At 53.5% G+C, this 23,010-nt stretch overlaps 7 protein-coding genes across 7 annotated transcripts; 2 read left to right on the top strand and 5 right to left on the bottom strand.

Annotated features, from left to right (window-relative positions):
• Positions 1 to 377: 377 nt before the first annotated feature.
• Positions 378 to 1,151, bottom strand: SPSK_09742 (short-chain dehydrogenase; the record flags this gene model as incomplete). Its single annotated transcript, XM_016736312.1, has 1 exon — positions 378 to 1,151. The coding sequence occupies one exon, from the start codon at positions 1,149 to 1,151 to the stop codon at positions 378 to 380; it is 774 nt and encodes a 257-aa protein (XP_016586811.1).
• Positions 1,152 to 4,773: 3,622 nt separating this feature from the next.
• SPSK_09023 (CTD kinase subunit beta) lies at positions 4,774 to 6,447 on the bottom strand (the record flags this gene model as incomplete). Its single annotated transcript, XM_016735604.1, has 1 exon — positions 4,774 to 6,447. One exon carries the CDS (start codon positions 6,445 to 6,447, stop codon positions 4,774 to 4,776), a length of 1,674 nt encoding a protein of 557 aa, XP_016586810.1.
• A 1,291-nt stretch (positions 6,448 to 7,738) lies between these two features.
• SPSK_08616 (px domain containing protein) lies at positions 7,739 to 10,183 on the top strand (the record flags this gene model as incomplete). Its single annotated transcript, XM_016735208.1, has 1 exon — positions 7,739 to 10,183. The coding sequence occupies one exon, from the start codon at positions 7,739 to 7,741 to the stop codon at positions 10,181 to 10,183; it is 2,445 nt and encodes an 814-aa protein (XP_016586809.1).
• Positions 10,184 to 10,984: 801 nt separating this feature from the next.
• SPSK_09058 (Flavin-binding protein monooxygenase-like family protein) lies at positions 10,985 to 12,616 on the top strand (the record flags this gene model as incomplete). Its single annotated transcript, XM_016735639.1, has 2 exons — positions 10,985 to 12,159; positions 12,241 to 12,616. 2 exons carry the CDS (start codon positions 10,985 to 10,987, stop codon positions 12,614 to 12,616), a joined length of 1,551 nt encoding a protein of 516 aa, XP_016586808.1.
• Positions 12,617 to 13,602: 986 nt separating this feature from the next.
• On the bottom strand, positions 13,603 to 14,896 carry SPSK_09305 (uncharacterized protein; the record flags this gene model as incomplete). The annotated part of the gene is made up of 3 exons (XM_016735880.1): positions 13,603 to 13,904; positions 14,003 to 14,356; positions 14,386 to 14,896. 3 exons carry the CDS (start codon positions 14,894 to 14,896, stop codon positions 13,603 to 13,605), a joined length of 1,167 nt encoding a protein of 388 aa, XP_016586807.1.
• An 81-nt stretch (positions 14,897 to 14,977) lies between these two features.
• On the bottom strand, positions 14,978 to 15,409 carry SPSK_09993 (uncharacterized protein; the record flags this gene model as incomplete). The annotated part of the gene is made up of 1 exon (XM_016736557.1): positions 14,978 to 15,409. The coding sequence occupies one exon, from the start codon at positions 15,407 to 15,409 to the stop codon at positions 14,978 to 14,980; it is 432 nt and encodes a 143-aa protein (XP_016586806.1).
• Positions 15,410 to 21,595: 6,186 nt separating this feature from the next.
• Positions 21,596 to 22,255, bottom strand: SPSK_09825 (uncharacterized protein; the record flags this gene model as incomplete). Its single annotated transcript, XM_016736394.1, has 2 exons — positions 21,596 to 22,014; positions 22,114 to 22,255. The coding sequence occupies 2 exons, from the start codon at positions 22,253 to 22,255 to the stop codon at positions 21,596 to 21,598; spliced, it is 561 nt and encodes a 186-aa protein (XP_016586805.1).
• Positions 22,256 to 23,010: the final 755 nt, after the last annotated feature.

The following is a 23,010-nucleotide window of genomic DNA, read 5'->3' as shown; positions in this document are numbered from 1 at the left end:
TCTTCTCACTACTGGTTGTAAGACATGTGTTACTTCACTTCCTATGACCCATTGGCCCTTGTCAATGTGAAAGCGCCTGTCGCTAAGCAATGCCGCCGTTATCGTCCCACGCCACGACCGCCCCATCTAGGACGAACTGTGTTGAAAACCGCAGATGTTGCTACGTCTCGCGTCATCCGGACGCACGCTGGTCCAGTGCTGCGTGGGCCTAGTATGTTATAAATGGACAGAAGAGCAAAAAGGATACGTCAAATAAATAAAATCAAAAATCAAAACTCGACATGAACAATGCAACAAAACAACAAAGGACCGTCCAACAACGAAAAAAAATGTGGTCGATCTCGGGATCGATCCGAGGACCTATTAGCGCTCTCCTCCTAGATGGCCACCCCGCCGTCTACGACGACGTTCTGTCCCGTCATCGACTGACTCAGTGCCAGCGTCTTGACCTGGTCGGCCACGTCCTCAATCGTCGCCAGCCGGCGCAGCGCCGTCTTGTCCGTCGCCTGCTGGATCTGGGCGTCTGAAAACCGCCGGCCCCATTCCGTCATCAGCAGGCCCGGACTCACGGCGTTGCAGCGCACCTTGGGCCCGCACACGAGCGCTAGGCACTTGGTCAGGTGGATCGCCGCGGCCTTGCTAACCGCATAGGCCACGCTGCTGCCGCTCGGACGGACGCCAGCGAGGCTGGCCACGACGACGAGGCTGCCGCCGCCGTCTGCTTGTTCGAGGAACGGCTTCGCCGCGTGCAAGAGCCAAAGGTGCGACTTGACATTGGCGTTGTAGCAGCGGTCCCAATCCTCTTCGCGCAGCTGGTCCTCGAGGTCCATAAAGTCCGTCACGCGCGTCCAGCCGGCGTTGCTCACGACCACATCCAGGCGGCCCATGCGGTCGACGGCCTCGCTGACCAGCTGCTGGATGCCCGCGCGGTCGCTGACATCAGCCTGCAAGGCCAGAAACCGGGGTGCGCCCGCTGGCAGGTCATAAAACGAACGAATGGTGGTCGCTTCCCGGATAACCTCGGCGGCCTTTTCCGGGCGCGAGTAGTAGTTCACGACGACGCGAAAGTGCGGTGCCAACGCCTTGACACAGGCCGCGCCGAGACCAGCCGATGAGGCCGTCACGAGAGCGACTTTGACGGGTGCTGACATGGTGACGAGGCGCTTGTGCTTGTGGTTCAGGAATGGTTGACACTGGATGTCGAACCCAGCAAATGAACAACAGCTTCCCCTGTGGAGAGCCCGGCAGCACGAGCGGCTTCGGAGAACCGCCGACTTTGTTGGAGTTCGAGCAGTATTCCGTACGCGGGGTATTGAGCCCCGTAGCGGGTCACAGCCGACAAGGGCCTGGCCTCCCCACAGCATATCGCGCCATTGTCCCGACGCCAACCGCAAGTGCATCTACAGCCGCTAGATGTATGAGCTTATTTTCTCCTTTTCCTTTATATTCCATTTTGTTCTTTCCCTTTCCCTGTTTTATAAACAAATGAGCAACGGAAGAGACTCCAAGGACAAAATCTCGCCGCCGCAATTCACGTCGTCGATAACTTGCTTTCACGCCGTACGAGTGGTCCTCGCTCGGTACGTCAACCAGCATGATCTTGGCGTTTTGTCTCTGGAGGACCTTTATAGTCGTCGACTGTGCTCCTCGGACACTATACGGTCGTCCTGGTCCTGGACAATCACCGTGGGTGGGAAGGCGCTACCCACGTTCAAAATGAGGTCCACCTCGTGTAAACCGAGCCTCTTGTTTTGGACTATGGGAGTACCTTGTTATCGAAGATGTTTAGACATGTCGTATATTGCCGTGCAAAGTGCCGTACACAACGTCACGCCGGAGAAATATGTGGCACAAATTGTACTGAAGTCAAGTGTCATCTTCGGTTTGGTATGTCCCGGTATATGACGAAGGTTCTTCGCTCTGCGGCCGCACAGCCATCTCAATCCGGTGATGGTTCGGGAAGGCAGGCGTATTAACTTTTCTGCAATGGTATACTAATGCTGGTATGCGGTCCATTGAGTGGATGACATAAACTCGATGATAAATCGAAAAAACCGATATCACATGCAGATCCAGATTGTCGGTTACACACAGATTGACCGTTTTTAGGAATGGACTTTAGGACGTGGTCTAGGCTCGTCAACACATCACCATCGCTCTTATATACCCACTCCTTGCAGTGTGTCTACACCGTGTGGTGGAGATTAGCATCGGAGTGGAAGTACGACGATGTGCGGCTTACAAGGCTGACGCCAAACTGGTTAGGCAAACGAGCGTTCGGAGCCAACCTTAAATAACCAACCGATTTGAGTCGAACTGGCAACACGGAAAGATCTGCCATGATCCGAGCAATATGATCAATGCGGGTAAATTTAACATGTTCGGTAACTTTGACAATATGGGCAAACCGTGGAGTTGAGGCTCTTGAGGCTCAAAAGAGCTCGTGACCTCCGTTTCATAACGGGATGCAGGCAATTAGAGTAGAACGAACTGTGAACCTCTAAACGGTCCGTAGTACAATTACCACCACGGAAAAGGTCGCTCAGCATCGACTGGACTGGTCCTCTGTTGTTGTTATACATTATTATGTTGGGTGACATTGATTTTGGTGATGACATTTTGGATGTGTATCCTGGTAAGGCCGGGGAGTCATAGTTGCAAATGTAGCTAATAACAAAGCGATGGGGAAATTGTCGAAGCAAGTGCAGCGAGTGAAATGGAAGAAAACGTGGACAAGAAAGGGAAAAAAATCCGAACCAGATTATTTTTCAAGACATTGGGCGCCATTGTCCGCATCGGCGACATCCGATAAGCATAACAACGCCTTGGGCGGAGAGGCGTAGGGATACTTGAGTGGAAGTCGGCGATTTCAGAGCGGTGTTGCCGACAAAATGGAAATCAAAACGGACGAGGAGACAGGAAAAATCCGTCGAAAATCTATAATGGGCTGGGCGGCAGATAGTGTTCTGCCCAGTACAGTTGATGCTGATAATTATTGTCGCTTTCATGTGCAAAAAAACATAAGATCGTCAACGAAATTCGTCCTAGTTTGCAACCTAAATGCCAATGTCTCGGATCAACCTGCGTCCAACAAGGTAGCCCTGTTTCCCACTCTGAAGACTATCCCTCGCGGCTACCCCTCTTCATGGAGCCTTTTTAAGTTACCACGTAATACCGTTTTTTCTGCGCGCGTATTTGGTGGTCTACTTTCTCGGTTTACCTTCTTTGTCTTCCCGGCTTTGCTAACCGTTTATGTCTCTATAGAATAGTAGTTTCATTTGGACGGCGTGTCTTGGCTCTCTCGCTGTCCTCGAAAGCCTCCGTAGGTCCACATCTAGAAATGGTACCAAGGAAACACGACTTGCGAAGGTTTACACGCCCCCGTTCAGCTGGACCGCCAGGGCGATCATTGATCATCCCCACAACCGGGCTTCTCTAGTTCACAGCCAAACCGTGAGATTCTAGAACAAGGGCCGGAGCTTTATCGCCCTCAGCTTATAACCGTTTAACGCTGCTCCCCAGCTTCAGGCGCGTAAGTAGACAGCAGACAAAGAAATAAATAAAAGTTTTGACTAAAATTGGGTAACCACACCGGCGGCAACAAACCCTACCAAAAGGGAAGTTGTAAGCTCGAGTCTACCTACGATATATAACACGCTGTGGTCTTGGCACATCCCAAAACCCACTTTGCCCAGCACTCGTACGATCACGAAAAAATGTTAGAATATGAAAAAAAGAGCAGTGACTTGCATGTGGCGAACGGCAACTTGCGTGGAGCATGGTTGTCCGCTTCTGTAGATATGTCAAAACCAAGTACAACGCGACAGCCGTTGGGGAAATGGACACTGTCCTACTACTGAAAACATTCGTACTATATCTCCGTCAGTCGGTGAGCTGAAACCGGTGTACAACTCAATAAACAGCCATCACAGACCAGCAAGTATCAGCCTTGCCTAGACCTAGGTCAATGTCGCCAGGAAACAGTCCAACATCTGCCCTTTGCTAGTGGCGACTTTCTCCATGTGCTCTTAGCAGCCGGACAAGTGGATGCCTCTGCAGCCCGTGAAGTACAAATCTTGACTATGCCGAAACTCTCGAATACGAGCCTGCTCTCCTTGGCACATGCAAACATGGACTGAGTCAGACTAGGTAACTGAAGAAAGAGGAAAAGAGAGAGCTCGACGCAGAGGTGTGTGCGTGTGTGGTGTATGGTGTAGGGTATCGTGGCATGCCAGGGGGGAAAGGGGAGACGAGCGCGTGGGGCGAACCACCCGAGCTGGAGTGAGCTTAACCTGTGTTCCAAGCCCAAGGGTTTTTGATAACTAGGTGCGTAAGGGATTAGAATATGACGAAAAGACCCTGCTGTGTACCTTTGTTTGTGGACATACCCTCGCTTGGCCCTCGTTGCTTTTCCTTTTTCAGCCACGTCCCTCTCATTCTTCAGCTCAAAAGGGCAGGAGAATTAAGGTCAATCACACGCCCCTCCATCACAGTGACCAAGGCGTCGACAGTGGTTTGATCACGTACTGGTACATCTGCACTCTTCATATTTGCCAATAAAGGTTGGGCGTGAGTGTATCAACAAAAACGACATCAATCAACCGTTGCAGAAGCTCAATTGTCTGTAAAGTTCACAGAGGCGTGAATGCATTAAACAAGGACGATGGAAGGAGAACATGAAATGGGAGACAAATAACAGAACATCATGATGGTATTGCATTGGTATTGAACAGCGTATAAAGTGTCCTCGGGCTCTGGTGGGCCAGGCCGCTATCAGTAGCCACCACCTTTCCGCGCCTTGTGGTGTCGGTGGTCATTGTTCCTGCTCCGCTGGTACGGCCCCCAGTTTGGGTCACCGCTGCCACCGCCGCCGCCCTGCTTTTGGTGGTTCTGGTTGTTGTGGTGGTTGTGGTTGTTCCGTTCGCGCCTAGATGGGGCATGGCTCCGGTTGTTGTTGCTGTTGTTGTTGTTGTTGCCGTTGTGATGATGGTTGCCACCACCACCGCCGCCGCTGCCGCGACTTGGCTCCGGTATAAGCTCGTCCACTTCAGTCTCCACCTCGGTGTATTCCTCTTTGAAGTACTCATTTACCTCGGCTTCCTCTTGCCGCATCCTGTCAACCTCAAATAAGAAGCGCATCGTGCCTGCATGCTTTCGCGGTTTCACAGACGCCCCGAAAACTCCAGAGGAACCACCGCCAGCGGCACCACCAGCGTGAGGCCCCGACCCCGTTGTGGCCGGCGATCTGTTCGAGCCAGGCGTCTGAACGGTATTGCTCCCGCCATGGTTGTCCCCGCCACACTGTTCATACCAGGCGTCGGTCCGCTGCAGGTCCGGGTCGTCGTCGACCTCCTGGTTGATCTTGATCTTAATGTCAATAAACCGGTTGAGGTCGAATTGCGAGCCGACTTTTGTGCTCTTGGTGAATTGCGTATACAGGTCGAGTAAGTCGAGCAGCGTCTCAACGACACAGCTGCGACTCGTGTGATAGTAGCCGTCGCCGCCGCCGCCAGCCATGCTTGATTTTGCGGTTGTCAGCTGCCGCACGGGGTCCAGGTGCTTGTCGTCGAGGATGCGCGCCGTCAGCTCAATGGAGGCCAGTGCCATCGTAAACGACGTCTGCTTGATGGGCGCAAACGTCTTGTACAGGTCAATGGACATGGGATAGGCGACACGTAGAAACGTCCGGGCGTCCTCGGCAGGAATCAATTGACGGATCAGCTTGATGAGCAGCTTCTGCGGGTAGCGCACGCGGAAATCAAAGCCGACCGTCTGCAGGATCAGCCGATCCAACCCGACAATGATGGCCGACGGCCGCTCAAAGATCTTGTCGTCGGGCGTGGTCGGCTTGTCCGGGTTCTTGAGGTTGTAGGCGGCGCACAGCACCTCCTTGGACTTTTTGATCGTATCCTCGACCTTGCAGGCGACAAAGAGCGCCGACAGCGCGGCGTCCTGGAAATTGTACTCGGCGTCCCGGAAATTGAGACGGAATTTGTGGTAGTAGGTGCAGGCGGTCGCAAATGTCTTGACAGGCAGCTGCAACGCCTGGCGCACATTGTCAATCAGTTGAACCCCCTGGAGCCGGTAACTATCCTCTCGCGCAGGGTCGCATCCGGTCTCGCGCTGCAAGGTGCGCAGCTGTTGCTCAAGCATATACTGGCTGCCGACGGCAATGTAGCCCGGGTTGGGGCCCTTGACGGGCGGGTGCTCTTCAGTGATGACTTGGGGTTGTGATGGTGGTGGCGGATAGCCATTGTATGCGTTGTGTGCGTTGTGTGCGTTGTGTGCGTTGTGTGCGTTGTGTGCGTTGTGTGCGTTGTGTGCATTATGCGTGCTCTTCCCGCTGCCGCCGCCGTTGTTCTGATTGTTGCTGTAGTTGTTACCTCCACCTTGACGAAAGCCACCTCCACCTCCTCCACCACCATGTCTCGGGCCGCGTCGGCCCATGGTCAGGGTTGTGCGATTCCGTTCGCGCGTTACGTAGCCAGCTATCGAGCGCTTAACGAGCAATGTCTGAACCAACAAGCGCCTAGCGGCGGTCCTTGTACGTGAAGGTACTACCACAAGTTTTGGTCGTTGTCTACTCGGTACGTATCGGTTGTCGACGCGGCTCGTGTGGAGCTAAAGATTGATTGCCAATGCTGGCCTCGGCAGCCGTTGTCGGATCGAAGAGGTGGATGGGCATCAGCGGCACTGTCGTGATGGATTTAACGTCACATGAGAGTATTAGAGAACGCTGTGCTTCGTCGGATTTGGGTGATAATGCGCCGCGGCGCTGTTTCGCTTGGCACCAACCGAAGTGGAAAGGTCGTGATGTCGTCGATGAATGCACGTCGTGTGCGATGCCCTTTGGAAGCCGCGTCGCGCGGTTTCCTTATCAAACGGCATTTTCTGCCGCCATTACTGTACGCAGAAGGCGGTGAAGGAGGCCTATTCCTCCTAAGTTCGTAAACTGCCCGCCAATGTCCGCCACAGTCGCTGTAAATTTAGCGTGCAGTAGCGCCATATAGGGCCGTGGCTGTGCGCCCCTCTCCCCTCAAGAACACTGAAGTCATCAGCTGCAAAGTCGCAGAGCCGCAAGGCTTAGTTGTGTCAGTCGCTAACAATCCAGGAGAGTGCTGACTTATGACTGTAACTCGGACGGAAGCGTCGTATCTGCCAACGTCTCCAAGGCTGACTTGGCAAATAATGCGACGTACTCTGCATCTTACGACATACGAATGTACCGCATCGTCCGGTTCACCACGAAATACGCCGTAGAAAGTTGAAAACTTCGTCATTGCGTATAATGCACACCTCCAGTTGCAGACAAACTGACTTGTGTCGTCTGTCAATCACGTCGACTGCCACCGCCGATCCATCGACCAGTTCGGGGAACTTTCAGCAAGCGGCTACTTTTTCCAGTACCCAACGGCCACTAAAGCGCTAAAGATGGAGAGCCGAGATCGCCTGTGACGTCAAATCCACTGAGCGAGTGACAACAACATAGTACGCAACGAGACCAGCCGAAAACGGTGCAAGGGACCAGGCACACGCCGTCACAGTTTTTGGTTTATTGTTCAGTAAACGCGGGGACGACACGGGGGTTCCTCCCATTTCAAGAGAACTGACAACCTCTGGCGAATTCATGACACAACAACTCTCATCGACTGTACCCATTCTTCAGTCACTTTGACGGCTTCGACAAATTGAACCTCATACCGCATTGACACTGCCCGCCGTCTCATGAATAGCAAGCATGCCAACCGAAGCAACTGACACAGATGCCGGCCCACCGCCCGGACGCCCGCCGGCGAACACGGCGGCAGCGACTCTGAGCGCACCACAGTTGCATGCGCTCTTTGACATCCTCACACGCTATGAGACATACTATGAGGTCCAAGACTTTCGCGATCCTGACACGATCTTTGCCTATGGCACACCGTTTGTGGAACGAAAGCCGCCGGCATCAACGGGCAACGGTAACAGGGACCAGCAGGAGGGCAAAGATGAAAACGATGCGACCGGCAGCACGCCGACCAATGTGGTGTATGCCCGGCAGTCCCGCTCGCCCATCCTGCACATGCTCTTTAACAAGACGGTCATGACGTTGCCGCCCGCACAGACACTGCCGCCAGCTTTCTGGCATGTGCGCGTGCAGGGCATCATGGCACAGCTGGCCGAGGCCGAGCTGTCGGAAAGCTACGACCAGGGCGCCATGGGCACGCGCAAGATGCTGGCGACGGCCGCATCGGCGCTGGTCGAGTCGCTGGGCCGAGGGGCCTTGGGCGGGTATCCAGCACACCCCACTTCCAAGCAAGACAAGACGCTCACGGAACGAACGTACGACACAACGAACACCGCCGACTTTGCGCGTGCGTGGGACGACGTCCTGCGCGCCGCGGTCTATGACAACCTTGTGGACGAGCTGTTTGCGTACGCTGCCACGCACCCAGACATGGAGGGCCACTCGCCGGCCGTCGCCGCCGCCGCGGACTACATCATTGTGCACATCGCCGAGTTCCTCCACTACGTGTTTGTGCTGTCACCCAACGGACGCTACCTCACGAAGCTCGTCGACAGCGTGCAGCTACTGGTCCCGTACTCGCTCGTGCGCCAGACGCTGCGCGTGAGCAACGCGGCGACCATGATCAACGGTATGATGAAGCTGCTGCTCGCCAAGCTGAGCGTGGGTGGCCTTACCAACTGGATTGGCTTGACGTCGACGGCCGACGACGGTATGAATCTGCTGCAGCGGATCGTGTCGCTTGTGCTGTCGTACGACGCGTCCAATTTCAAAAAGGCGGCCGACAAGATCGAGAAGGAAAAGACGGCGTCCAAGGCACAGCTGGCCGCCATCCGCGAGCACTTGGCACGGCCGCGGGCCTACCACGAGGCGGTGCGAAACGAGAGCCTGACAAAGGCCTCCTCCGCCAACGACGGGTACCACGCCTCCATGGTGGTCGCCATCCTCGAGTCGGTCGATCCCAGCCTGACGTCCTCGCTCACCGAGTCCCAGCACGCACAACTCGCACAGTACTACGCCGCGCTGCTCTCGGTATACGACCGTCGCGAGCTCACCAACGTCTTCTGCCGGCAAAGCCCCGACTTGTTCACGCAGGCCGTGCGCGACGGCGTGGCTGCGTTCGACCCCATCATCCGCGGCATCCACGACAAGATTGACCTCAAGGAGCACGTCAGCGACATTGAGGGCTTCATCAACGAATTCATCGAGATCAGCAAGGGCACCAAGCCGGCGTCCAAAACGTCGAAAAACGAAGACCGGATCCTCCCCACCATTAAAGACTACGTGAAGCTGCTGCGGCGGAATCGGCATCTGCTGTACAAGTGGTTGCATCGCGTCGCACACGACACGCCCGACATCCGGGAAACGTTCCGCAGATGGGCCATTGAAACCATCAAGATGTTCCGGGGTCCAGGTGCGCCAAAATCGGCGAACCGGGACGAAACGCCAACAGCATCTACAGAAAGGAAAAGCGACCTGGGTGATTCACGGCTGGAGGGCAGTGCTGGTGCCATGGACCCCGACCTGCGTGCCCTCTTTGCGTCCCTACCAGCCGATGTCCAGACCAACGTCGTTTCCGTGCTGGATGAACAGGTTGCCTACCTTGCCGCGCTTGATGAGGCTGCCGCACAACAGCGACAAATCCTGCTCGACAAAATCAATGCGCCATCCAGCTCGGCCGAAGACGAGAGTGCCTCCTCCTCGTCCCCCTCCTCAAAACAAGCCCCAGGCTCGGGTCGCTTTATTGCCCGCTGGCAGGAGCTGCTGGACGATACCGTCATCGGCCCCGGCACCGCCTATGGCCCTCTGCGGCACGGCAAGGACGTCGCCCACATCACGGCACCAGGCAAGACGGGTGCAAGTCCCTCTGGTGCCGGCAACAGCGGCGGCCCCAACGGACTCATTGGTGGCGGCAGCAACGCATCGTCCTCCAAGAGCAATCTTCGCAAGTTCGACGGCGGCTTCCTAAGTGGCATCTCGAGTGCCCTCAGCAGCCACAATACGTCACCGGAGCGGACGCCCACGCCCATACCAGCATCGGCGGCAACGCCCGGCCGCATCGATGTCGGTCCCCGGCCGCCCAACGTACTGCCTGTAGTGGACGCTCTCGGAACACAGTTCCGGCAGTTGTTGGTGGAACGGACGTCGAGGGCCAACGGAGCCGGTGAAGGACAGTAATTAAAGTAGAAGGTCATGTACGATAGAAACGACAAGGTGAAACTCTTGGACACGGCGGGCAAACCAGTATTTTCCACTTTGTCCTGTATTGCGTTTGGCATTTACATTACGATACGATGAATTGATGGCATAATACATAATTGACCAACTACTACGCATCCTTTGTGTTCTTTTCTCTTATCCAGCGTAATACGGTGATCTACACCGGTTTGACGTACAGTTATCTATGAGCTGTTGATTCTCCGCCGAGAAGCTACAGGCCATAAGTAAATGCAGTTCGACGTCACATTGAAGTCACTTTATGAGGCTTTATTGATTGTATTATGGAAAATGATCTTGTGCCCTAAATGCCTATCTCCAAATAATTCGAGACTCGATTTGGATTCACCTTTATTCTGCCTTGTGCATTCCAAGTTGCTCCAAATGAAAGAATAAAGAAAGCACTCGGTATTAGTACGACTGAGCTACAAAGACAAGATGCAGCACATTTGTCGGATCCTTGTGCATGTTTGCTCGAATTTCATTGGTTTTGGCATGTGCTTGTGCCTGACTTGTCAAACGAAAGGTAATCTTCACATGCGTACCCACTAACAGTGCATGCCAGTGACGTCATGACATAAGCGGGTCCTCGAGCTGCAACACAAAGCTTTCAAGCTCCTGCTGTTTTCCCTTTCTATTGAAAAGACGATTGGGAGGAGCTCTTTACATCAAAACAACATATCGATTTGCAGCTTCATTGTCGTCGCTTTACGCACGCCAACACGTCCGACAACAAAAACACCTCCCGTTTTAACCGCAACGATGCCATCCGACGAAGGCTACTCACTCAACCCCATCACGCTGGGCTTCCAGCTGTGGCAGGGCGCCATCGACCGATTCCTGTCCCCGGCCGCTCCGGATCCGAACAAGAAGCTGCGCCGGCCCAAGGTGGCCATCATCGGCGCCGGCATCACCGGCGTAACGGCTGCGGCGCACTGTGTCGGCCATGGCTTTGATGTCGTCCTCTTTGAGGCCGGCGGGCCCGACCACCTCGGCGGCATTTGGAGCCAAGTCAACGACACGTCGGGTCTCCAGATCCACTCCGCCATGTACCGCTTCCATCCGTCCGTGCGCTGGCGGCGCGGGTATCCCAGCCGCGCCGAGATTGTGGACCAGGTGAAGAAGCTGTGGGAGCGGTACAACCTGCGGTCCATGACGCGGTACCATGTGACGGTGGACAAGGTGTACCAGGACGCGAACGGCCGCTGGGTCATCAACAGCCCGGACAACGGCCTGTTTGAAGGCGTCATCGTCGCCATTGGCACGTGCGGCGAGCCCAAGAAGCCGCACATTGAGGGCATGGAGTCGTTCAAGGGCGACATCTACCACTCGAGCGAGCTGACGGGCAAGTCGGCCGAGGGCAAGCGCATTGCCATTATCGGCGGCGGCGCCAGCGCGGTCGAGGCGCTCGAGTTTGCCGGCAAGACAAAGGCCGAGAAGACCTACGTGCTCGCGCGCAGCGAGAAGTGGATCATCCCGCGCAACATTGTCGTCGACGTGCTGCTGTCGTTCAACATCCTGGGCCAGGAGACGGTGTTCTCGCGGATCCCCGAGGGCCTGCTCCGCCGCTTCTTCTACGGCAAGGACCTGGCCAAGATTGCGCCGCCCGAGAACAAGGGCCTCTTTATGGATACGCCCATGGTCAACTCGGACGTCATGGACAAGCTGCGCGCCGGCACCGCCCAGTGGGTGCGCTGCGACATTGAAAAGTTTTCGGAGACGGGCGTCGTGGTCAATCGCCGTGGCCAGGGCGTGCCCAAGAACGGCCCCGGCCACCGCGAGGAGATTAACGCCGACATTGTTGTGCTGGCGACAGGCTTCAAGCGCCCGTCCCTGTCGATTTTGCCAGAGGACTGCTTCGACGAGCCCTACGACCCGCCAAACTGGTATCTCCAGACGTTCCCGCCGACGCATCCCTCGATCTCGGCCATCAACTGGTAGGTGCCACCCCTGAAAGATGCCAAACGACGGACAGAGAGAAAGCCGTGAACGACAATGCTGACATCCCCTTTTTCTAGCACGTACCTCGCCGCCATCGGAACTGTCGGCAACTGGCACATTGGCATCTACACCCGGATCCTGCTCATGTTCCTGGTCGACCCCCTGACCCGTCCCTCGCCGTTCTGGATGGAGCGCTGGATCGACATGACGCGCGTCCTCAAGCAGTGGTCTCCGACCAAGGCCTTTGATTTCTTTACCTATCTGGAGCTGATCTGGTGGTTTGTCTTCTGCATTGCCTTCAACCCTTTCCGCTGGAAGTGGGCTATTTTTGTATTTTTTGGCGTCGGCATCGGTCTGCCGCGGGCCACAATCGAGATGGAGAGCGGGATTCGTGACACGGTCGGCATTACGGAAAAGAAGGGCACCGGACGTGACCAGGGAATAAGCTTCTAATGGACGACGGTTGTTGGGTGGGTATTGGGTATTACAGCAGAGAAAGACACTGGACTGATCGGTTCATCTTTGCAAGACACTACGGCAATTGGGCAATTGGGCAATTGGCATTGGGGCAATGGGTCGGTTAGATTTTAAAAGACAATAAAACATGGAGTGCCGCTGACAGATAAACGCAGCTCTTTACGCCTACTTATCGTGCCTCTTTGCATTGGTCTGTGACTTGAACTGCGTAAATTCGTAACATCTCTACACTTTTGCTAAATCTCAACTGTAACTGACAAGGTTGTGACGAAGATGTGATTCCATAATGAGATGGAACGGTCATTCACTCTAATAGTGCAGTGACCCCGTGAATGAACTCAATTCGCTTTGGAAGATAATGACTTCTATTGATATTTCCGTCACTCGCCTGACATCCTGCCAGACGTCGACAGTTCAAAAAGGCACGTCTCAAAACGGTAACGAACAAACAACAAAGAAAAAGAGAAGATAAAAAGGGATACAGCGAAAAACATACAACAGCACACGATTTTTCAAACCACAGACGGCACCATGTGTGTCCAGTTCTATCTTATTTTCAAGTTCGACTGTGGCCACTACCATGTTGACACGATGGAGAGAGAGTACTGCAATTCCATGTTCTGCCACAGGACGACTGCAAAAGCGCACAGGATGGTGATCTGTGGCAAGTGTGTCACCTGCATCAGAGGTGGAAAATAGGTGGCAACAGGCGGCATTGTTGGCGCTGTGCTGCGAAGCAAGCCATTCGTTTACAAAATGTCGTTTAGTTACATTCATGAGAGTTATGAGTCATAATTTTACTATTACCGTCTACCGTGTATTTCGAACATGCTCTCCAAGGGTACCCTGAAGAAAGGAACCCAATTATGAGAGAATCTCTTCACCGCACTTGCCATTGTCTTACTGTTCCGCTGCACCCCAGTTCCATGTTCCTTGTTTCTTACTCGGTCAGTGGATGGATCTCACACGGGATATTGCCTTACAGTGTTGACTGGGCTTGCCTTGGCCAGACGTTCGGCTTTGCGCTTCTTCTTAAGGTGGCTTGTAGAAGAGTTGGGGCCCCAGAAGTCGATACAGTCTGCAGAATGATCTGGCTCAACGATGGCTGGTTCAGCTAGGGAAGACTCTCCGCAGGCACTCCTCTCCGGCTCTTTCTCGGGCTCTGGCTCCGGCAAGCCAACGATTTCAAAGTTTTCAGGATCCGGTGGTGGCACTTCGTCTACGTTCGTGTCGGTTCCCACGGAAGACCAAGGTGGCATTGGATCTGTATAAGATGGCTGGTCAGTTTCACGGCACTTCGCGAAGCAGTCTCATACACCCCCCAATCCCACAAAGCGCATACCTAGTCCGTAGTCGACGTACCATCTTCTGCCTCGTCTGTGGCCGGGACGCGGTGCTTGTCCAGGCGGCGCAGCTCATTCTCGCACGCTTCGAGACACGTCTTCTTCTCCACGAGACGCGCCCGCTCGGCCGTGGCCTCGGGGTTCTCGCCGGCGAGATGGCGAATGTCGTCGTCCGCAATGGCATAAATCGTGTCTGGGGTGAAGAGGCCCGTCAGCTTGCTCAGCAGACACTGCTCGACGACGAGGACGCTAACATTGTCGACGAAGCTCTTGAGGGCGACCTTGTAGTAGGCCTCCATGTAGTCGATGGTGTTGAGGCGGCGACGCGCTGCATGTCGGGCTCGGTGGCGCGCAGCATCTTGTCCAGGAGTGTCTCGATGTTCGAATGGTTGATTGTCTTACCATCGTCATGGCTGTATCTGCGGAGGATATTGTTAAGTGAGGCCCGCAGACGATCGTTTTGCACCTTTTGGACGGTCTCCGTCAGGTAGTGGTTGTACATCACCGGATGGCCCGTGACGTTGGACACCAGCAGCCTGGCTGTCGCGTCCGCCATGTCCTTCTTCAGCGCGGCCATGGCCGGGTTGATGCGGCTCTGCAAGATCTTCTCGGCCGTGTCTTGGACGGTGATGTGGCGCAGGGTGGCGGCGACGGCGGCAAAGCACGACTGCAAGACGCTCTCGGCGCACTCGTCGGCCAGGCGGCCCCAGTTCCTGCACTGGTCCCGGAAGAGGTCACCAACAACGAGCGGGTTAAACGTGCCCGGCAGCTCGCGGCCGCGGGACATGGCCATGGCCGACTTGACCTCGTCGACGTAGTCGTCGCGGCGGATCCATTTGCCGTTGCTGTTCTCGATCCTCTCAGCGCTGGTGGAGTCGCAAACAGTCTTGCCTGTCTGCCCACGACTGTGCATGTCCTTGGCGAAGCGCGTGAGGCGGTTTTGCACGACGGCCCGGAGACGGCGGCGGTAGCCTGCATCGTGTTGTTTGTTGTCCTACGTATTTGGATTTTCTGCGGCATCGTCTTCGTCTCCTTCGACGTCAGCAGTATGTTTCCTCTCCTCCGCCCGCTGCAGCACGTTTCCAAAAAAAACGGCCGCGTCGGTGTAGCTGCCGTTGACAGCCGCCGTGACCAGTGTCGAGAACTGGCTGCTGATGCGCGACAGGTATTGGCGCTGCTCGCCCGCCGTCGCCCGCGGCGAGCCCAGCCGTGCCAGACCCAGGCGGCACTCGGCCAAGAGAGCATCGACGTCCGCCAAGATGGCCGGCAGCTGCGACAGGATGTGGTCCATCAGCATGGTGCTGAGCTTGGGGCGCAGCGGGCCGATGCCCAGATGCGCGGGCTCGACGGCGCGCCATGCGCTTCCGGGGGCCGTGCAAAACGCGGCTTCTTTGGCGTCGCGCTCGGCACTCGACGCCGCTCGCATGGTGTGGTCCCCGGTTGCGGAGGACGTGCCAGCCCAGCTGCAGGTGCACGTCGCGGTTGCGTGCCATCTTGACAAACGCGCGCTCGCTTGATAAATCTTGTCCGTGTACACTGTTGTACCTGGACGTGATTGTGACGTATATGGCACGACATCATTGCCATCCCCCCTTTAATGGTAAACAAAGGTAGTTGAAAACGAATTAGGGTGAAATTGTCGCATTTACATAAATATAGAGACCGCTATACATGATATTTCTTGTTTTGCATCGTTTCTATTTCTTCTAGACATAACCATCACCTTGAAAGTCCACTGTCGTAAATTTGTTTTGTTTTCGGGCTGTCTAACAGCTCAAGTGTCAGCTCCGCTAGTCGTCCTACTGGGTGCACGCTGACTTGTGCGCTGTAGCTGCCACGCGCTGTTGTCGTCTGTTGAAAACGGTGGCGTCCTGGAAAACGACGAATGCCCACAGATTCAAGTAACGGCTATCAACTTGGGCTCTCCACGTTCTACCAAACCATGGGCACACAATCTCATCTTTCAGTACCCAGTTAATCAGCACATAAAAATATGGATTAACGTTTGGCTTTGGTCGACAGATGAGGAGAGGCTATAAGTCGGTGGCAGGAACTGATTTTCAGTGATATTTGCGACGGTCGTTGTACGTAGCGCTTTAAAATGCCCGACACGTTTGTTAATCTGCGGTAGCAGCGGTACAAGATGCATTACAAAGTAAATATTGCATGGTATCCCCGACCACCAAAAGGTGGCATTGTACCACGTACATTCTACGATGTGCAAGCCGGCGACAAAAGGTGAAGTTGGCAGATAAGTCCAATGAGATAACGGCAAGATGGTCTGTAATGCCGTACGGCGATTCATGTTGCAGAATCATTGTGGATGTAGTTTGCAAGGAAGGAGAATAGCCAAGCTGGTAGATGTTGACCGATCAGCGTATTTGCGTACTTGATGTGCTTCTTTTACACCTTTGCCTACGCCGTACTTTCAGCAAACAGGGAACATTTGACATGGAACAGACGATAAAAAAGGACAAAAAATAGTGCACGGCCAATGTCGAAACAGGATGCCAAGTGGTGGAGCCGGATCGGGAAATTGACAAGATCCCTAAAAAGTGAGAAGTGATACATTTAATCCCGATGGAGGGCACGAGGTCGGGGACTCAGGGGAGGGGGGGTCGACGACGTCAAGCTCAAGGCAGAAGGCTCTTCATTTTCCTGAAAAAGGAATCCTCTCGTGGACAGGAAGACGCGGTGGGTCAATATTGCTTGTGCTCTGTCACCCTCTCCTTGTGCACCTGGTCAACTGGTCTACTCATTTTGGCCGTTTGCTGCTAGTGTACGGAGGAATACTTCATGCGTCGTAGGCGTGTCTGTGCCCTCTTTCTGTTTCGACCTGGCGAGCCAGTCGCGCTCTACAAACGATGCATGTCAAATCGGTGAACGCCCCTGCCTGGTCGACATTCCTCCACATTTGCACCATCCTCTTTGCCCGTTCGAGCCACTTGCATGTCCGCGTAGACGGCGAGAAGGGGTGGCATCTAAGCGAACCGACACACCTATCTGCTTCTAGTTAGCAGAAGACGAATGACAGGACAAAAGATCGCGTAGCCCCCTGTATGTGTGTTGTTTTTTGTACATACCACTAAACCGTTCTGCCTTCCTTCTCCTTTGAGACCAAATATTTATTTTTCTGTTTCTGATTGGCCCCGTTTCAGCTCGATGAACTGCTCCCTGGATTTGGCAATTTTGGATAGCCCAAATCAGTCCCATGTGCACCGGCTACTGTAGTTTACACGTCTGTTTGCAGGTCTGCTCATCGGTTTGCTCGAGCCATGGCGATGCATCATCATCATCTTCTTCTTCTTTTCTTCTTCTCACACTCTCTCTCCTTATTTCTCGTCACTTCCATGTAAATGCGACAGATACGACGAATTACGAAGCGAACGCAAAACGTTTTGACCCTCTCTGTGGCGAAAACGGCTCCATTTTTTGTTGCTCCATTCACATTGGAACCTTCCTCAGCACTTCTCTGCTTATGCTTTGTATCTTGTCGACCATACCTCGTTGGTCAACATGCATTAGTCCGTTTCCCCCTGTCAAAAAAAACCGTTGAGAACCACTTCGGAGCTATCCTCTCTGGGACTTTTTTCTTCTTCTTCTTACATGCTTCGGCAAATAGAACAAAAAGAGCACTGAGAAATAGATGTCTTGGAAGCACTCACTCTCTTGCAGTCGTTGATATCACCAGAAAAGGGTCCTACGTTCCGTGAAGTAAATTGCGGCAAACATTAATTTAAATGTACCGTTTCGTTACCTCGAAAATAAACCACAAAAAGAAAACAAAACGTGCCGGGAGAACCGTTACGTGGTTGCGTGATACCCCCAGCTGGGATGGAACCTACAGGGATACCCAGCCAGCCAACCAATATGTTGCAGCCTGTCCTGTGAGGACGGTTGGTGACAGTGAAAATCGATTCCTTTTCTTCCTGTGCAGGAAGGCACATTCATTCGGATGACGATATCCGGTGATGCGTTTGCGGCGCGAAATTGGAGTCTGCCTGGAGCAATGGTGATGCTGCCTTGTTGAGATGACCTGAACGGACAGAACATGTCGCATGTGTCCCGGTACGGTATCTCGTGCTCTAAAAGTCGATCATTTTCTTTTATTGCGTTCTTTCTCGCCGTGCTTTCATCGGCAAGTTCTGCATGAGAGAAACAATCAGCAATCGGATATCGGCCGCCTGCTCACCGAAGCTATACTATGGCATCTATGGCAAACTTGAATCAAGCCAGGCCAGGCTCGCATGGAACTGTCCCTCACACAACCGACAAAGTTCAAAAAAAAGGCAAGTAAAGACTCACCGGTAGTGCTTTGAGGCGAGGACAGCGGGTCTCAGCGGGGGCCTGGCCTCCCCTGTCAGGGTTGCAATGCGTTGGCCTCCCACTTGTTTGAACTTCCGGTCTGGTGTGGGTCTGGGGGTGTATTGACCTGTTGCTCTTCTGTCATTTTGTCTCCCTTTTGCATGATTTTCCCTCAACCCTCGCGTCACCTGGTACGGTCAGGCTCCCGGTATGGAGACACGGGACACCTTTTGCAGCTCAAGCACAGGAGCGTTCGATCACCTGACGAAGGTCCACCTGCGGGCTGTTGGCTGTGACAGAAAGAAGACAATAAACACGGACGATATGGGAGCTCAGGGCTCACCGAGATCACGGCGAATGCTCTGATTCAAGCCAAGGTGGCAAAGTGATCCAATGGCTCCTGACGAATAATGCACAATGTTTTGATCATGCTCTGCAGGTCCTGACTGGGCGCCCTTGCCCTGCAACGGCAATCTCTCACGAAGAAGCCGCGTACTCAAAGCCAGTGACTCTAAGCGAGTGCCATTCTTGTAAAGCACAAATACAGAGCTTGTGGATGCTGTTTTGTGGAGAAGTGCAAAATGCGTCACTCATCTGCCGAACGACGGTACCGTCGGGCGCGTATTTTCATGCAGGTTGATGCCACAGTTGCCGTGTATACGGAGTAAATACGAGGACTGCTGAGTCTGTTCGTTGTGCCATGTGCGATGTGCCATGGGCCCGTGAACATCTCACTGTACGTTTCTTGTTAGTCTGTTGGTTGTTGTTGGCGTCGTCGTCGTCGTCGTTTGTTGCATTGGCATCGCCATAAGAATGTGGAAAGCCAGAATACTAACCTAAGCCGTTTATGAGTGCTTGGATTCCGACCAAATGCAAACTGCCTACATAAGCGCCGGTGGGCATGGGGGGACGGTGGACGGTGGCCGGAGGTCTGAGAGTCACGAGAGTCACTGCAGCCGCGAGGTTCCTCCTGTGGACATGGATACAACGATCTGAAAAGAAGACCAGGGTTGATTGAACCCGCGTCACCAATGTGCGCTCTCATCAACTGCCTGATTTGTTTTTCTTGACCTCCCACAGTCCCCCATCTTGCGGGAGAGCCTTTCCACTTTTGCCATGCTCTTTCACCCCACTTTCTCCGATCTGCAAGTTTTGTTTGGTTGACATTGTGCTTCTCAACGTCTGAGAGTGCCTGGCAGGGGAGTCGGCGCAGAAAACGGACATCGAGAAGTCGAGTGTACAGAGCAAGTCGTACAGCGAGCGAATAAAATGGGTGCCTTGCTGCTGCAGGAGGCAGCTAAAACTGGTTAGCGGTTACCGCTTGTGAAGAGGGTGAGGTGACACGGCATGGTCGACTCTAGATTTACAAACGGTTCATCTGCCTCACGGTGCTGCGTGTGCTGTGTTGCTGTGTTTGCCCTGTACTTTGGAGGTGCCTGAGACCAACACGCCATGCACCTCCTTGGCTGTTCTTGTGAACGTGGGGATTGCGACTTGTCGTAATGGCCACAGCATGCAAAGTGCGCAACCAACTAAATGGGGGTCAGGCATGGGCCATCGACAAAAGAGATGTGGGGGACAAAGTGCAAAAGAACGAGGCCAAACGGGGGACTTGACATGTGGTGGGATATGGAATCGTTGGCCAGAAAGAAGTCTTGGCGATGTCCTGGCTCTTGTCTACTCTGTTCCATCTCCTCGTTTGTGAAACTCGTCTACTCTGGGAGGGGCAAGTAGGTCAGCGAGAGCTTACGCGGAACTGGCACTGTTGATAAGCGTGTGAAGGGGGTGGGATACGTGAAAGGCGGATGGTGCGTTGGATGTGGTTCCAACAGACTCAATACATTCAATAGATTTCAACAGATTCTGGTGAGATGAGGTTAGAGATGGAGAAATTACCGCAGATTCGAAGGAGTCACCGCGGATCGAAGTCCGCTTCGAGGGCCCTGCATGGCGTTCAGCATATGCTGCGAAGAGCCAAAAGTAAATAAATAATAAATAATAAATAAAATTAACATAAAATTAACTTGAGTTAAATTTTTTTTTAAAAAAAAAGACGAGACTAGTCAACACGGACCAGGTAAACGAGGACAGACAAGTGTCATTCGAAACCCGGCATTTTCGATGGCAATCAACAATAGAAGAGACAAGCGAGAACGAAAGCAGTGAGCAACAGATGGAAGCGCAAAGCGCAACCCTGCTGTGTATGATTTTCCTGTGAGATTTCCTGAGAAAAGTAACCTATATATCCATGTAGTGCAATGCGATAATGACAGTGGTACTTTGTGCCCGAGACAATGCACATGGAGAAAACGCCTTGAAAATATTGAGGCGATGTGCTCAAAGCAAAACGAGAGAAACAAACGTACAGTCGCCCCGATCATCGCACAAAAAGCAGATCCTCCGAGATTGGACCATACCCATACCCATAGATGCGAACGAAATAACAAAATCCAAACAAAAAGACAAAACTCCGAGCGAACTCGGCCAGAGATAAGTCTTCCCAAAATTCCAGTATTCTGCCAAAGCAAAAGCAAAGCAAAACCAAATAGCCCAATAAATCAAATATAGCTCCATATTCCCTGGATTTTCCTTTCTTTGCATGCTGGAAAGCGCCGAAACAGCGGACAGCAGACAGCAAACAGCATGAAAAAGACCCAAATGTCCCATGATGTTCCCTCCTTGTATGCTTCTCATTTTTGATGTTTAGAGACCGAGTGTTGGAAAAAAACGCAGGAAAACGACAAGCGCAAAACAAAAAGAGATAAAATAACGTAACCGGAAGATTGCCTTATACTTTGGCCCTCATAATCTGTGCCGTTCTAGTGTATAAAATGTGTGTTTTTTTGGGTGTTTTTTGTTTTGTAGATGTGGGCGTGGGTGTGCCGTCTCGAATTGTACATTGCCTCGTCTCCATTCTCTGAATGCGTGTTCGGTTGGAATAAAATGTTCGAGCGAGTTTTATTTGCCTTCTGCGTGCCGTCCAAATGTGAGGAAGCAATGGTACCCACACTTGGAAATGTGTGAAAGGGCGGACATTCGTAGGCGAAAGGGACGACGGTAAACAAAACAGTGAGTCCCAACGTTTTTGGCCGTCTGTCTTCCACCGACGTCGTATTGTGAGCCGCGTTCCGACTCTCCTGGCGCATTTCTTTCTTATCTCTTATGCTAAGCCCGGAGACTTGTTCGGAAAACAGTAGCCGAAAGCAAATAAGACACAAAATGCCGCTGTTGCAATGACACACATGTGGAACGGAGTTTGCAGGGCGATGTGTGATGTGACGAGAAGAGAGGACAAAACGCTGCGGAGCTACTGCCGCAGAGTCACCGATGCTCGATTCGAATGCCGGCGAATTTTGCCGGATAAAACGGTATTGGAGCCGAAGGTTGTTGCTGTGCCGGACGTTGTCTTGGACGCCTTTGAAGACGATGCGGTAGACGAACTTGCCGACGACGACGGCAACGACGGCGACGACGCCGAGACAGGCACGCCCATGCCGGACCCGGAGCGAGAGGAGAGCGAGAGCGGTGTCATGCTGCCTGGCCGGCACGTCGTTGGCGGCCGGCGGGTGCAGGAGCCCGGGCGGTCGGCGCCGAGCCAGGGCACGAGGTCCAGGTCGCGGCAGCAGTCGTCGAGGCTGTTGATGCCGGTGATGCCGGTGATGCTGATGGGGGCGTTGCTACGGATGAGGTGCTGCCATGCCGGCACTTCTTGTGGACGGCATTGTCCTATTTTGTTAGGAGGGACAGTACACAAAGATTTAGGGGAAAAAAAAAAAAAAAAAAAAAAAAAAAAGGCCAGTGCCAGCCAGCTAGTCCGTTACTCACCACAAATCTCGTCGGCTCTGTATTCAAAATGGGCAATATCGGGCTGGCAGCGCCGGTGGGTGCGTTTGTAGAGGTTGCACCAGCGGGCGGCGATGAACTTGAAGTGGCCGCAGCTGTATTCCCGCTGGGTGAATTCACACATGTTGATACGGTGGTGAAGGAGTACGGCGTAAAATGTGCTGTCGTCGTCGGTGACAGAGTGAGGCGTAATGGTTGCCGGCAGGACGGTAAATGAATCCCGTATCGTGAGATGGTGCGTGGTGGGGAGAAGACGAGGCGTCGATGAGGGTTGGGTATCAAAGTTGCTCAATGTTGTTATTGTCTTTGCTGTGTGCTGCGTGTGCAGTATCTCCGTTATGGGTGTTGACGAAATGCAAGACGACGAAAGTGTCGAACTGCAGGAAGTAGGTTGGGAGACGTGGGTGGGCAAGGGCTCTTATACCGAGTGAGGTGTGGCAGATACGGGATGGAAGAAGAAAAAGAGATAGAAACAGCAAAGATTGACGCCAGTCGAAGGTGACAGGGGTGAATTGGGAACTTAAAACGTAGCGATCCAGATATTTGTGAGCGACAGAACGATAAAATAATAAAGCGAGGACATAAAAACAAGAAGGAACAAAAAAGGAAGCAAAAGAAGCGGCCAGAAGCTGACCCCACGACAGGGACAAGGGGGGGTGGGAATGCTCCTTGTTACTGTGCTAGTTCATTAGTCTGCCTCCTGCCTCCCATCGACGTCGTCCTCCACTATCGGTACAAAGTCACCTTGTACTTTTCTTCTCGGGCTCGTGGAGGAGCGGAACCCGAAGAAGGGCGTGTGCTGATAGGTCACTAATTCTTTTTATTTTCCACGTTCTTCTGTACGCTACACCATTTCAGCTTCAGGCGAATGCCGCACGG

Source organism: Sporothrix schenckii, assembly GCF_000961545.1.
Source record: "Sporothrix schenckii 1099-18 chromosome Unknown Cont44, whole genome shotgun sequence".
NCBI lineage: Eukaryota > Fungi > Ascomycota > Sordariomycetes > Ophiostomatales > Ophiostomataceae > Sporothrix > Sporothrix schenckii.
This window is presented reverse-complemented; position numbering and strand designations above follow the sequence as displayed.